We start from the raw sequence: 15,412 nt of genomic DNA on the forward strand, positions 1-15,412 counted from the left end.
TCAACAGTACAACGTCACCAGATGCTGGTCTGTCAGGGGCCGGGAGAAGGCGTGTGCCCCAGACCCAGCATCCTGTCACTGCCGCCCACTGCTGCTTCTTCGCAACTGCCCGACCCACTCGGCCTGGGCCACGTGCGTCAGCGGCGAGTGGAAAGGAAGTACGCATGTAGCGAATGTTACCTTTCTCTCCTTTGGCCCCTGGGAACCCTGGGAATGCTCTTCCAGGCAGGCCTGTAAGACAAGGGTAAGAAGTCACATCCACATGTCCTCAAACAGTTGGTCCTCGAGTACAGCACAAAACCCTGTCGACTCTGCAACACCACCACGTAGAAATCACCTCCTTGCACTCCCGAGTAAAATCTCGTTTCTGCAGTTGTTCTAAGAAGTCCTGGATGGGATGTGTATAATTTAGCACTTTTCTTAAATACTTTTCAGCACACGACCATTACGGCATTTAGTAGAAATGCTCTGTACAAATAAGTGCTGATTTTCTACCACCATCTAGACACTAACAAATCGGCTGTTCCCAGATGACTGTCCAGCTAACAACGTTCTCGAGGGAGGCAGGGAGAGCTGGTGGTATTGGGGACTGGGGGGCAGCAAACACCGGAAAGCCCAGAAACGTGAGTAAGGGGCTTGCAGGAGGATGAACGTGGGGGGAAGGGAGGTATGGAGGCATTTTTATGAATTATTTTTTATGAGAAAATGAATGTTGGCAATAGAAACATAGGGGGTGCAGAATGAAACAACGAAATTTTAGAAAGAGGCCAACCCTGGGGCGCCTGGGTGGCTCAGTCAGTTAAGCGTCCAACTCTTGACTTCGGCTCAGGTCACGATCTCAGGGTTGGGAGTTCGAGCCCCGAGTCGGGCTCTGTGCTGACAGTGCAGAGCCTGCTTGGGATTCTCTCTCTCCCTCTCTCTCTTTCCCTCCCCTGCTCTTTGTCTCAAAATTAATTAATTTAAAAAAAAAAAAGCAGGGAGCCAGCCCTGCCCGCAGCAGATGCCCCAGGGCTCCTCTCCAGCAACACCCCCACACCCACACCCCTGCCTTAGGCTCACCCGTCTCAGACCGCAGGTGTCATTCTTGCTACACACAGGCATTACTGTGTACGTGGTTCTTGTCGTCAGAACCTGCAGCCCCCCACAAGGGATGGGAGCAGATCGGAGGGCAAGAATTGCTCCCAGGACCCTTTCTCTAAACAGGGAAAAGCCAGGCAGAGGAGGGACAGCCTGGACGTTCTGTGTGTGTCTCACTCACCCCCGGGAGTCCAGGTGTTTTGGGTCAGGCCCGTCAGTACAGGACCCGCCCCTCTTCTTATCCAGGCCTCTCCCCTCATCCACACGAGTGTATAAACAGCCATAAGGACACGTGGTACAGATACCACTTTGTGCCCAGCCCCGGTCACTCAGCGTGGACTGGAGATCTGAGTGATGCCGACCCTGGAGCGACGCCAACCCCTGAGCAATGCTGACCCCGGAGGAGCATTTATTTCGCTCTAAAGGGAGCAGGAGCCACCATACCTGGTTCCCCCTTCTCTCCCGCTGACCCCGGGATTCCGTCACTGCCAGGCTCCCCTTTCTGGCCGGCTGGGCCCGCGGGGCCAGGTTTCCCAGGAAGACCTCAGAGAGAAGAGCCACATTAGTCAGGTCTGGACCCTGTCACGACAAGATGCTCATTCCCGACAGTTCCCCAGGGAGCCATTACCCCGTGCATACCCAGCATCCTTGAGGAATGCACCTCAAACACAAACATGCTTCTAGAACCTACTGGAGCCACAATGCAGCCAGTTCAGCAGCTCTGGTTCTGGCTCCTGACTGGGGGCCACATCTTACAAAGGCCCCATGAGCCCCCCTAGACTCTAGACTCGGTCTGTCCATCTAAAAAGTGGAGGGGTGTGCCAACCCGTGACACTCTGGGGTCCACGACTTGTCACCTTGAAGTAAACTCCCAGCTTCGGTGGCCCCCGCCTCATCCCCACAGGCCCCCGTGTGTCCTCTGTCTCCTGTGTCCTCAGGTCTCTACCTGCTTCTCCCTTGACACCGGGAATGCCAGCCGATCCCGGGAGGCCTCTGTCCCCTTTATCCCCAGGCAAGCCAGGGCTTCCTAGAGGAAGAAACAAGACAGCAGAATGCCATCAATTCGAGACTTTGTTGTCTTTGGACCCAAGCTCAGAAGGAGGCCCGGCTCACCTACCTGGATAGCCAACGCTCCCAGGGGATCCTTGGGGGCCAGGGGAGCCAGGGATCCCCGGGATCCCCACGCTTCCTTTCTCTCCCTTCTCTCCAGGACTTCCCGGAAATCCTGCAACCCCTTGATCTCCCTGTGGGCAGACATCGAACCCGTTAATTTCGTACCTGTCCCCGGGCACGTGTCTGTGGGCCCTTTCTGGATAACACTATACGGATTCCACGTCCTGCTTTCTAGCGAAGAATTAAAGTCCATGTCTGAAAACCGGGGATAAGTGGGAAGCCCAAAACAAGAGCCAATTCTGTTTCTTCTCTGCACATGTCTCCTCACCCTTCCCTTCCAGCCCTGGGCTGGCTGTCCCGCCTGTCAACAGTCTCCAGATTCTTGCCAAGGCAGGGGAGGTGCACAGAGGGGGCCAGAGGGACAATGTGCAGTAAATCAGGGGAGACCACTCTGAATCACCGAGTGTGCGGAGATGCTCAGGTGGCCACAGGGGGCAGTGTCCACGCAGGACATGGTTACCTTGTCGCCAGGCCGGCCCGGAATCCCAATGCCAGGGAGGCCTGCCTGCCCTTTCTCGCCCTTTGCGCCTTTCTCCCCAGGTAAGCCAGGGACGCCCTGCGGGCCGGGGATCCCAGGCACGCCTTTTTCTCCGGGTGTTCCTGTAAACACACACAATTAACACCTGAGTGGGTACTTGGCGGGTGCTAATATTAAACATGGAAAAGCGCCCTGACAGCCACCAAGAACGAGGTGGAACATGTGTGCCTGCATTTATCGATCCCTTAGTCGCGCAGGCAGACGCCGTCACCCGCACATTAGTGCCATGTTAGGAAGTGACTCTCCTGTCTCTTAGAGACCATCATTCTACAAAGACAGAGCAGACATACGGTAACTCCTTGGCATATTTACGTTGGCAGTAGTATGAAAAATGACTTTTGTGTTCCTTATTCTACAATCAATTCCCGTTATCCAGAAGGATCAGACGGGTCGTGCGGTGGGCCAAGGAAAGCAGATGCATACCTGGTTTCGTGAGGTATGCTGGCAGCCAAACCTGTTTACAAGCAGGTGTAGACAGCAAGCTAGATGTTTCTACATGTCAAATGGAGCGATACCGTGCCTCGTGCGTAGGGAGGGGGCCGGCTTCCTGCCTCGGCTCCCCTTTCCCTGTGGATTCGGAGCCGTGCTAGCCCAGACCCACCCGAGGCCGGAGCTCTCCACCTCTCTCCAGCCCCGTCACAGGAGTCGAGGCCAGGTCAGGATTGGGGCAGCAGAGCCCAGAGGACTCTTCTGGGCTGGTGCCAAAGGGCACTGGAGGCTGGCCTAGACGAGTGGGGAGCCAGACCGCACCAGGGAGATGGTGGCCAGGTGGCCAGTCACTTGGAGGTGATCGAAAGGTGATGGTAGACAGCCCATGTTTTATTTGATTGAACTGTGATTATTTTTTTTTTTTTTTAGTAATGGTCACAGTGTCAGCCAAGTGCCATTGATCCCGAGGCAGGGGACCATACAGGACTGAAGATGTGCACTTGGGTAAAAAGTGCACATGCCTGGACTATGCCCTCGGGGCGACGCATGCCATCCTGCAGACCTGTCCCCACCAGCGCGGGGACAGGACGTTCTGTTCTATAGAAAGAAGACCCCTTTTGTGAATCCAATGTACCTGGCAGGCCCATTCCACCAACCGATCCTTTGGGTCCAGGGAGCCCTGGAGCCCCCGGGGTCCCGCCGATGCCGGGGTCACCTTTAGGTCCTAGGAGAACAGAGGGAAAAGCCCAACAGGTTAATGCCTATGAAAAGTGCTGGGTGACATTCCCTTAGCGTGAGCTCCTGGCACATACTGGGCTTGAACTTCACTCCGTACCTGGCTGCCCGGGATGCCCTGCCTGGCCGTCCTTTCCTGGCATTCCCGGGGTTCCAGGGTCTCCCCGGGATCCTTTATCACCAGTTGGTCCAATTTGTCCTGCAGGTCACAGAAAAGAATCATGATGCCCACATCCGCCTAAAAGACAACCTTGCAGAAACACAGGCTGGTCTGACGTTGCTGGTGCACCACTGAAGAGCTGGTCAGACAGGTGGACGTGCCTTCGCTTCGTCCGCTCACCTTTTTCTCCTTGGTCTCCCTTCTGACCCTTCATGCTGCCCATGTCCACCTTATCCATGGACCCAGGCTTGCCAGGGAGACCCACATCTCCTTTGTCGCCCTTGAAGCCGGGGTCTCCCCTGGGCCCCGAGGAGCCCGGGAAGCCGTGGTCCCCTGCAAAGGGAAGAGAAGGCACCTGGTGAGATGCAGCGGTGATAAGGCCTGGCCTTGCTGCTGGCGGGCAGAGCCGCCGATGAAGAAGGAAGGCAGCATCGCCAGGCAAGCGTCTGAGCTACTGGAATGATCTGGGCCCTGGGTAAATGAACGGTAAAGCCCAGTTTTTAGAATTCATTATTTGCAAATAACTTAAACATGCATGTGACTCTGCTTATTATTAGTTTAAATAATTCACATCTCCCCTCTTTCCTAAGAAGCTTTATCTCACCTGTTCACAGTGCCTCTCAATTCTATACAAAATAAGAAAATGGGGAGTTTTCTTACTCTACTAAACAAAAGACTCTTTTTATGTCTCACAAAGTCCATTTCTTTAGAAATATATTTTGGGGCCAATTTCAAATAACCAGATAAGAAATAAAAATTAAGGCCTGTATATTTGCCCCTGTTGCTAACGTGATTCTAAGGACTCCATGCCAGTGACCTTGCATGACGGGAGATCCCACTGGCTCTAAAAAGAGCAAACACCTCAACCGTGCAGGTGAAGGAGCATCTGGAAACCGGTCTTCTCTCTGGTTGGGGCAGAGCACAGCCCCTGCCCCCACAGGCACGGGCATGGGCACAGGCACCGTGAGCTCCTACTGGAAGAGGGGTCTCCCCGACCCTTGCTTCACCTTCTTCTTTCCTCTGCCTCTTGGTACGAAATAGCACCTTCAACCCTTCCAGAGTTTCCAACAGACAGAGAGACACAGACACAAGATGGGCTCTTCTGGAGTGACCAGCCCCTACCTTTTTCTCCGGGCAATCCTGGCACTCCCGCCGGGCCTGGCGAGCCAGGCTGCCCCGGGGTCCCCATGACACCCATCTCTCCCTTGGGACCTGCGGCAGACGAGGGGCTGTGAATGCAGACTGCAGACGCAGGGAGTCGGGGACAGACAGGGGCAGGTGTTTACAAGCCGCTTACCTGGAATGCCGGGAAGGCCAGGCGTGCCCTGCTGTCCGGGAAGACCGGGGAGCCCAGACTGCCCTGTCAGGCCGGGCAGCCCTGGGGACCCTTTGTCTCCTTTGGGGCCTGGCATGTCGAGGCCTGGAAATCCGGGGAAGCCCTTCTCTCCCTTCAGTCCAGGAGGGCCTACAGCGGGTAGAGAGCAGGAGCGGTGAGCAGGGGGCTCCGCGGTGCGCCCTTCTGTGTCCCGCCATCCCTTTCTGCAGGCGGCACGTGAGTGTGTGGTCCACCCTAGGGGGCTGGGAAACTCCCACCGTCTCGGGCAGCCGTGTCGGGAGCCACGGGGGAGCCACAGGGGAGCCGCGGGGGAGCCACACAAGCACTGTCCCAGACCGAGCCCTCCCTCCTGCCAAGCCCCCTTCCCCTCCCCGGGCCCTCCCCAGTGTCCACACCCAAGACCAGCTGCTTTTCAGCTGTGTTCCTGGCTACACTCGTGGGCCCCCAGCACCTTCTCCCTTCTGGGACTAGTTACTGAAGACCAGGGCGGCTCCAGGACCAGTTAGTATACGTCACCCACAACTACCAACCCCCCACGGAAAGGTAAGGTGGAGACACCAGTCATTCTGAATTAAAGGAAAATGTCACTGAATACACACGAAGTGGGGCTGGGTGGGGGGGTGCTCTCTGGCACGTAAACCAAGCTCAGGGAGAGGAAAAGAAAGATACCCACAAACTCTGGTTAAGGGGGCAATCAAACCAGCCTCCCCAAAACAGAATCCCCCTCCCCCTTTATTCACTAGGGGGCTCTAGTCCCCACTTCACTCAGGCTCCCGAGCCGGCCCCTTCCCCTTGGGGAGCGGGATGTGGGGAAGGGATAATCACCTAAGGACCCTGGTGGTCCCTGTCCTCCAGGGGGGCCCATCGCTCCAGGTGGGCCTATCCCGGGAACTCCAGGGGCTCCCTTGGGACCTTGTAATCCAGGTGGTCCTGGGTCACCTGGATGGGAAGAAATTGTAAATGAACCGCACAGAGACCATACGACCCACCCCCACAATCAGCCACAACAACACAGGACCGTAAGCTCTAACCGTCTGCGATTTTCATCATTCTTTCAACAAACACAGAGAACCTAACAGGTGCTCCGTGGACACCAAACCAACAGGCCCAGCCTCCATCCACCACAGTCCACATTTGTCTGGAAGAAGTTACCTCTGATTCCCTGGAGGCCTGGGGGGCCGATAACACCATGCTCTCCCGGAACGCCCGGTCCCCCGATGTTTCCCTTCTCCCCAGGTGTGCCAGGGATGCCGGGAAGACCAGGCAACCCTTTGAGTCCAGGCAGACCGATGCCAGGCTCTCCCTGGAAATTTCCGAAACACAGAGAAGCCGGTTCAGCAGGAGAGGCCGGGATTCTATCCGGCCAACGGCATAAGTGCAGACGGTCGGTAAGAAGCTGTCCAACCTCAAGCCTACGAAGCCTTCACACACCCGTCCCCTTTCCGATTTCAATACAAATCGGAGATGGTTCGTTTTTATTACTGTTATTTTATGAAGGAAGAAAATCAAGGCTCCCCACGGCTGAACGCCTTCCAGGTCACAGAGGGAGGATTCCCACCCGGGTCCCCGGCCCTCTGCTCGCTTTGTGTCTGTGAGGAGTGGAGTCCAAGTGATGGACAAAATGCCCAATGTGCTTTGTGAGCGGCTAACAGACAGCTTCCTACGAGGTGGCAATGTTCCAGGATGGGACCAGGACACCATTTATTGAGATTTTTGTCTCAGTGAAGGCTTTCACCTCAAATTAAACACGGAAAGGATGTCATGAATCTAAGGGCTTTGATAAATGCAGATGATTTGACGACGAAGGAAGTACTCTGAAGGCCCGAGGAACACTACGTCACCGGGCCCCCCTGTTGTCCACCGTGGCCACAACCTCCAGAGGAAGTGGCCACTGGAGGTTCTTCCACGCGTCCCAGCAGCAAATTCACAAAACAGAAGGAAGTGAATCCAAGGGACTTTTGAAAAAGCACAATACTTTAAATCATGAGCCAAATCCTTATCCCAATTCCATTTGCATTTACTAACTCATGAGCCTCATGTGTGCGAAGCGACCCGCATGGCACCACCACGGACTAGTGTTTCACGAGTGCATCTAGTGCAGTTTATGAGGGGAAGCCGCATCAGCCACACAGATGGAGTGGGACACCGTGAGATCAGGTGTGTTTGAAGAGAGCGCTCCCCTGGGGTCACTGAGACACAGCTGCCTCCGTCGCCCGGTCCCCCACGGCCTCTGCCTGCCTGTGCACCCCTACCCAATCCCCACGGCCTCTGCCCACCCTCCTAACAGAAAAGGAACAGGCCAGGCCAGCTCTTTTGTTGGCAAGGTGAAATTGGTCAGCTATGCTCAATGAGCAGAATTTCAAGTATTAGCAAGTGGCAGAGGGATGTCTGAGGCCAGGAGAGTCCTTAAGTCCCTCGAGCCCAGGGGTCCCCAACCGGGGCCATGTTTCCCCCAGTGACATCTGATAATGTCCAGAGAGACAGTTCTGGTTGTCACAACTGGGGGCAGATGTGGGATGCTCCTTCAGTATCTGTGGGCAGCGGCCAAGGGGGAGGTGGCTAAAGAGCCCACGAGGTCCAGGGCAGCCCCCGCCATGAAGAATTACTGGACCAGAATATCAGTAAAGCTAGACCCTCCTGGGTTGCCATCACGCCTTTCAGGACAGTGGCCTTCATGCGGCTTTGTCCTGTCGCTCACAATAAGACCCGCACTGTACGCTGAGATACAGTTCACACTCAGGCAAGAGCACACTCACAGAGCCGAAACGTACGGTTCTCCCCCAAACATCAACCGCCACACACAGTGTGCTTATTTTGTATTCCGCGCGCCACATTTTATGTGTCTGATGAACAGCAAGGACGGGGAAAGAGCAATCCGGGGAACGCTCAGTACCCACCTTTTGGCCGGGCACACCTGGGTTGCCAGGCAAGCCATTAAATCCTGGGCGGCCTGGGCTCCCGGGAGGTCCCACGTCTCCAGGCAGGCCATCAACACCTGTTTTGAAGAGTCAACACTACTGTCATAATGCTGGTCCCCACTTTCTTCACTGCCCTGACACTCGCTCAGATGCCCCTGAACTGGCTGGACTGGCCAATGAGGAGCCCTTCCGAGGAGCTTCTAAGAGGAGCCTGAGGCCACCCCAGCCACGGGGTGGGGCACCAGTCTGTACCAGCCAGAGTGGCTTGGGCGCCATGGACCGCAGGTCCGTGCCTGCCGCCTCTCCCCCACCCTCCCCTCCTCCTTTCCTCGCTAACCTCGGTTTCTCCGCCTGCCCCACCCCCCAAGGGCACAAGCAGCCTAGGGTGGCATCTTGCTTCGCTGTCCCCAGCGCAGCCAAGGTAGGGGCCGCCTTGCGGGAGAGGCCCACCCACACCTCCCAGAGCAGACGCGTGTTTCCGCGGGACTTCTGATTCCAGGACATGGTCCAGTTTGAGCAGCCTCGCTGGGGACCACTGCTTCTCAAGCCACTGGAGGCCACACCACCGGAGGTGCGTGGGGCATCAGAGGCTGTCTGGGTCCCAACCCTAGAGGGTCTGGTGGGCTAAGGGCTACCCCGGGGCTCTACTGTGCACAAAGTCTATCCCGAGGGATGCGGAGGGTCCCGACTCTGGGGGATTTGTAAGTGTGCGGAAGCAGGTGCTGTGGGGCGGTTGTAACCGGGGAGCTGGACACACGGTGCACCTAACTGCCCACCGGCATCCGCATCTCTGAACCACTTTGTGCGAGTGGGCAGAGAGCCTCCGATTGGGAGACCTTACTGCTAAATTCTGCCTGTCATGATGGTGAGATGGGGCTCACTGGGAACAGGGTTCATGGACAGGCGGAAGGTCGAGGTATTGTCCCTGTGACCTTGAGGGTGGCTGAGAGCCTCTGGCCTTCAAGCCTGACACAGGTCGCTGTGTGTGTGTGCGTGTGCAAATGTGAGTATGTGTGCGTGCATGTATACGTGTGTGCACGTGTGCGTGCGAGTGTGTGTATACATGTGGGTGGGTGTGCATGTATGTGCACATGTGAGTGCATGTGCACATGCATGTGTGCATGTTTGTGTGCGTGTGTATATGTGTGGGCATGTGTGCGTGTGTGCATGCATGCATATGCGAGTGTGTGTATACGTGTGGGTGGGTGTGCATGTGCACATGTGAGTGTGCATGCGTGTGTATACATGTGGGCACGCGTGCACATGCATACGTGTGTACGTGCATGAGAGTGTGTGTTCATGTGTGTGCACATGTGAGTGTGTGTACATGTGCACGTGTATGTGTACGTGTTTGTGTGCATGTGTATATATGTGGGCACGTGCGCGTGTGTGCGTGCATGCACATGCGAGTGTGTGTATATGTGTGGGTGCGTGTGCACATGTGTGCATGTGCGTGTGTATGTGTGGGCACATGTGCGCATGCATGTGTGTACATGCACATGAGAGTGTGTGTTCGTGTGTGCACATGAGTGTGTGCGTGTGTGTATACATGTGGGCACGCGTGCGCATGTATGTGTGTGCACATGTGCATGCGTGTGCGTGTGTGACATAGCTCCCAGACGAGTGTGAAGGCCTGTAACCCTGACAGCGGGTGTGATGCACGCAGAGCCTCTGGACAAGAAGCTGGGGGCCTGGAGAGCTCTTTCCATGAGGTTCTGCACACATGGCCAGTAAAACAGGGGACAGAATGCCGGCCCAAATGGGAAAGAGGTGCCCCTCACTGCTCACAGCGCCTGCTCGGTCCACACCAAGATGTACGATGGCAGGTGCCCCCACCAGGGCCTGCCTGCAGGGTTGACACACCCACGACCTTGTCCTCACCGCCTCCCAGATTTCAGAAAGAAATGCTGCTTCTGAAATGCCAGCCCCGTGGGGATCTAGGCTCCGTGCTGTGGGGGCCTCCTCCCATTCCCCAGCACACTTCCCGGAGACCCAAACCCAGCCCGGCACAGTGCCGTTGCTCCGTGTACCTCTTGCACTGATGAGGAGAGCACCCCCAACACCCCAAAGAGCTTCTGTCAATTCCCCGGGCATCGGTTGGGCCCCTAAGGTCCCAGCCCCTCCTGACCAACACCCGCGGCAGGGAGGCACCACGTCACCCAGCGCCCTGGTGGGTGCATTCACCGTCCTCCAGACTTTGGCAATCTTTCCTTAATGGCACGTCGCTACCTCAAGTAGAGTGTTTGTATCCCTCACCTCTTTCTCTCCTAAAATTTACATGCAAACCAACAGAAAGACCACAGCCCTCGGTGCCAACAGCTGGGCCTGTGTGGGCCATGAGTAGAGCTATGGGCCCACTCCAGGTGGGGCTTGTCCTCCGGGTTTACCTTTGGGGCCAGGAGGCCCTGGAAATCCGATTCCGGGCTGGCCAACAGCACCCTTCTCTCCCGGGAGGCCTGGCCTTCCCGGCGTTCCAGGAAAACCTCGGTCGCCTGTTGTGAGCAAAACCAACCATCAGGGTGAGAAAAACGTGTCAATGTCCCAACTGTATCTCCAGACAAACTAGGACACTAAATGTACCTTGGGGTCCTTGGAAACCCGGGGACCCCGGAAGCCCTTGTGCTCCGGGGGGACCAGGTAGGGGCACAACTTGTCCAGCTTCACCCTTGGGACCTGAGGAAAGAGCACAGACACTGAGTGACAGCCACCATCCTGTCTTGAGTGAGGACTCTGGGTGACAGCCCGCATCCCGTCCCGAGCAAGGACAGTGAGAGCCTGCATCCTGTCCTGAGGGAGGACACAGTGACAGCCCACATCCCGTCCTGAGCAAGGACAGCGAGAGCCCGCATCCCATCCTGAGCGAGGACAGTGACAGCCCGCATCCCATCCTGAGCTAGGACAGTGACAGCCCGCATCCCATCCTGAGCGAGGACACAGCGAGAACCCTCATCCCGTCCTGAGCGAGGACAGTGACAGTCTACATCCCGTCCTGAGTGAGGACAGTGAGAGCCCGCATCTTGTCCTGAGCACACTTTGTACCTACAGAGAAGCCCCATGTGGATCCCTCCACTTCCTCTCTCTACTTTTCTAGAATCTTTCACAGCGAGCTCTTCCTGTTTTCCCCCAAATTTACATCCAGAAGAACCTAGATACCTGACACATGAATTCTCTAAGAGTCCAAAGTAAGGGTCACAAAACTAGGAAACGAGGTGAGATGACCATGGGTAATTTGTTAATTAGCCTGACTCAAAGCCAAAACACTTCACTGTTCAATTTATCAGACAAAACCAATTCTAAGCTGCTTTGAAGCTGACCTCAGTTCTGCTCGTCTAGTGGTAAACGACCTCCAGGACATGCTAACTGGGCGATCCGGCATGATCTGGAACACTGCAGCCAGGCAGCTGTGAGCTGTGTGAGTGGTACAGGCACTGGTGCCTCAGAGATCCACTGGGGGTCAGGGCTCAGCTGCTTGGAAAGCACCACGGGGTCACCTCCAAGGACACCACGTGGACTCCTCACACACCCTATCGGAATTTAAGACATACAGGGCCTCCCAGGCACAGCCACCACATTCTTTAGCTAAAGGCTCTGGGAAATGCCAGCCGACTGACTCCAACACATATCTGCCATCAGTCCCACCCTGGGAATAAGCCTTTAATGTCACCAGAGTAAACAGGGCTCTGGCAGATCAAAGAAGTCTGGGTTTCAACCCCAAAGCTGACCGGGTCTGGATGGAACCCTGCAGAATGTGGACAGCTGACCAACAGCGCCATCAACACCTCCTTCAGGAACCTTCCTTCCCTCACTGCCGGGATGCGTCTGTGGCTGCCCCAGATGGTTTCTCTGATGCTAGTTTCTGGCCACGAAGAGTGTCTGATTCCCTTTTACAACTCTGCAAGTTTCCAGACCCCGCAAGCTCAAAGAGCACTTGAGATGCTGACCGCGGAGTCAGGGGCTATGGCTACAGGGAAATGGATCAGACGTCCCTTTACCACGATTGGGGGGTCTTCCCAGGTCAAAATCTCTCTGCCCCCAAAGGAGTCACAAAAGAAACATTTCTGGGATGCTTGCTACACAAAGAACAACTATCAAGGGAACCGTAGCCCGCTGCTAGGTACCCCACCACCACACGAGAATGACGGTAAGATACACGTTAGGCCACTTGCACTTCCAGCAAAGACAGGCTGACGTTTCCATGCTGGAGACCTTGTGCATCTTAATGCTATGACTTCAGGAAGTAATAGCTCCCGATGGGATAGGAACTGAGAGAACTTGGGCCAAATATATGGCTTGTGACAGAATCGGCAGATTGGTGAGTGCGAGGGCCACACGGTCATCCGCCCATGTCAGTGGCTTCACTTTGTGTGTCTCAGCTGCCTGCAGTCAACCGGGGCCCGGGAGCAGATGACGCAGCACAGAAGGTCTGCGCACACGCCTGCATCACTCACCCCTCGCCACGGGCATTTTGTCCTGTCCCATCGTCACAAGATGAGGGGTTGAGTACAGGACAAGGAGGTACATTGAAGGAGAAACACATTCACACAATGTTTAGAACGCTGTATGTTTCTAACTGTTCTATTTCACTAGGAGGTACCATTGGTGATCTCTTACTGGTCCTGAGTTACAGGTGAAACTGGGCCACACGTCTGTGTGTACAGGAGAAACACAGCATACGTGGGGTTTCAGGCGTCCACGGGGGTCCTGGGGAGGGGGCGCCCATTGTGAAATCTCTCCTGCCTAGTTCTTGTTTTGGTCCATTCGACTATCCAGTAACTACATTGTTCAAGGTTGACTAGTCACACAATTTGAACCATCTGAAGTCCTTTTGTTCATCTTTACAACTTTTGTGATGTTTCTTAGTCACACCCTCCTCCTTCTCTCCCCTGTGCCCAAGCCATCCCTGGCCTCTCCTCTTCTTAGTCCAGGATTTTCTAGGGAATGACGGGAGTATGCCGTCTCTATGCTCAATCACGTTCTACTAGGCACTCTCGGGAGCCCGGGGTGTGCAAGGCCTGAGCCACCCCTTCTCCCCATTCGTCCCTGTGGATACGTGGGGCGTGAGGATGGGGGGAGAACGCCCGTGGGAAACCCTCACATCGGCCTCACTCCGTGCATGCTGCCAAGCCCCGGACACCGAGCTCCAGGAGGGCAGGGTCACGCCTGTCCATCTACCACACTCTCTCCGCTCAGCGCAGCGCTCACACAGAAAATACGTAGGGAAGCAGGCTCACGTTGACATCACTTCCACACAAAAGGCCAACTTCAACTGGGAGGCACCATGTACTTATTGTAGGAAAAATAACCCGCGAAGTCAAATTCTTTACAGTCAGATTCTGCACGTCACCCAGCCTGGCCCATCTTCTACGTGACGGTACGGCCACGTGACGGAAGGGCCCGGGCTACGTCCACCTCCTGGAAGAACCGACACCCAACTCCCGAGCCCCGTGCTCTGTGTGACCTCGGGCCTCACCTGGCTGGCCTGGGGGTCCAGGGTTCCCTGGAAAACCCACTTGTCCTTTGTCACCAACGGGGCCGATGGGGCCAAACCCTGGAGGCCCAGGAGGGCCGATGTCGCCACGACTGCCAGGGAATCCAACTCCTCCAGGGGGGCCACGCTCTCCTTTCAACCCTACTGAACCCTGACCGGCAGAGAGAAAAAGACACGCTATCAGCAGACATCCCGATACATGTTCATGTCACATTTTCCACCGTCTTTGGTAAATAAGTACCAGGGGTTAGCTGGCTCCTGCTATTTATTTACTCCCAACCTCCGACAAGGGTCATCTGGCAGTTAATAAATGACCCTGGCTTTCTTGTCCAGGTTGGGCACTCACCCTCCCGCCCCACGCAAGGATACATTTCAAAGACTGAAGTATTTGTATCTGGAACTGACCTTTCAAGGATGTCTCGCACCCCGCTAACTTGAAACGCCACCTCCCACCTGACACCCGGAATCCGACACACAGACGTCTCTCTGGCGGCCTGAAACACGTCAGGAGACGCCTATGCATGGTCACCCCTCTGCCCCAGCCAACAGCATCAACGCCGACGTTCACACCCATCAGTTTCTGCATGAACCGCTGAATTAGTTCATGGGTAACAACGACCCATCCAAACAAAAATACGTAGACATGATTCAAATAACTCATTCCTGCATTCTCTGCAGACCTGCTTCTAACGTGCGTTTCCCAAGGCTGGAGATGAACATACCGGGGAGCCTTTGGGGCCGGGCAGACCCGGGTGGCCGTCTCTCCCCGGAGTGCCTGCTCTGCCCGGCATCCCGGGCTGGCCTGGGAAGCCCGGGTCCCCTTTGTCTCCTTTGAGCCGTGCGTCGAAGTAAATCTCGCCAGGCTCTCCCTTGGCTCCGGGCTGGCCCATCAGCCCTGGCACACCTTGCGGTCCCTGCAAGCACAAAGCAAAGGCGTCTGTCCACAGAGTGACCCAGCACGAGCGGGGTTCAGTCCACAGTGATATCAAGAAGCCACCTCCCCGAAAAATGGTCACCTATTTCAGCTCCTTCATTCCGCAGCAGCCAACAGCTCTGTGACAAAGCCCTGATCTGACCTCACTTCTTGTGCTTCTCTTGAAAACGCCTGGCAAAAACTCTGTACTAAGTATCCCGCACAGAGACTAGGTTAGGGCGGGGGACGGGGGAGTGGTGCCCACGTTGTAGGGCAGGCCCCAGATAACCTGCCTGTGCTTACAACTGTTGACGTTCACACGAACATTCTAGCGACTGTCGGAAGCTGCTGAGTGCAGGGCGTCCTAGGCCCAGGAACTGGAGGAGGGCTTCTGGGTGCAGACAGGACAGACAACAAGGAGAGCAAAGTCTGGGTGTGAGCACGGGCCAGTTCCATCACTGTCATTGTGAGCAGTCAGCAGAACAGAAGGGACTTTCCCAAGAGACACAGCCTAGCACATTCCCCAGTTCCTGGAAAGTTAAATCAAGGAACGCCCACACCCACAGATGGTCTTTCCTCTGGCCGCTCTGAGAACCAGGGCTCACAAGGTTTCAAATCATCATCTCAAGTGTTTGTTCCCTCAGG

General features: G+C 55.7%; 1 protein-coding gene across 3 annotated transcripts in view; it reads right to left on the minus strand.

Moving 5' to 3' along the window:
* COL4A1 (collagen type IV alpha 1 chain) overlaps positions 1-15,412 on the minus strand; it is a 155,576-nt gene that overhangs the window by 20,080 nt on the left and 120,084 nt on the right. For 2 of the 3 annotated variants that reach the window (XM_023253172.2, XM_045055857.1), the window contains exons 25-41: positions 14,577-14,768; positions 13,837-14,005; positions 10,947-11,039; positions 10,754-10,858; positions 8,346-8,443; positions 6,601-6,751; positions 6,274-6,387; positions 5,410-5,577; positions 5,235-5,324; positions 4,293-4,445; positions 4,053-4,151; positions 3,852-3,941; positions 2,711-2,850; positions 2,195-2,321; positions 2,024-2,104; positions 1,522-1,620; positions 181-231 (exon numbers count right to left, since the gene is read on the minus strand). In XM_023253172.2, the coding sequence (XP_023108940.1) occupies positions 181-231; positions 1,522-1,620; positions 2,024-2,104; positions 2,195-2,321; positions 2,711-2,850; positions 3,852-3,941; positions 4,053-4,151; positions 4,293-4,445; positions 5,235-5,324; positions 5,410-5,577; positions 6,274-6,387; positions 6,601-6,751; positions 8,346-8,443; positions 10,754-10,858; positions 10,947-11,039; positions 13,837-14,005; positions 14,577-14,768 (2,020 nt within the window). The remainder of the gene's footprint in view (positions 1-180; positions 232-1,521; positions 1,621-2,023; positions 2,105-2,194; positions 2,322-2,710; positions 2,851-3,851; positions 3,942-4,052; positions 4,152-4,292; positions 4,446-5,234; positions 5,325-5,409; positions 5,578-6,273; positions 6,388-6,600; positions 6,752-8,345; positions 8,444-10,753; positions 10,859-10,946; positions 11,040-13,836; positions 14,006-14,576; positions 14,769-15,412) is intronic. The other variant, XM_045055861.1, reaches the window with a different exon arrangement.

Source organism: Felis catus, chromosome A1, assembly GCF_018350175.1.
Source record: "Felis catus isolate Fca126 chromosome A1, F.catus_Fca126_mat1.0, whole genome shotgun sequence".
Classification (NCBI taxonomy): Eukaryota; Metazoa; Chordata; class Mammalia; order Carnivora; family Felidae; genus Felis; species Felis catus.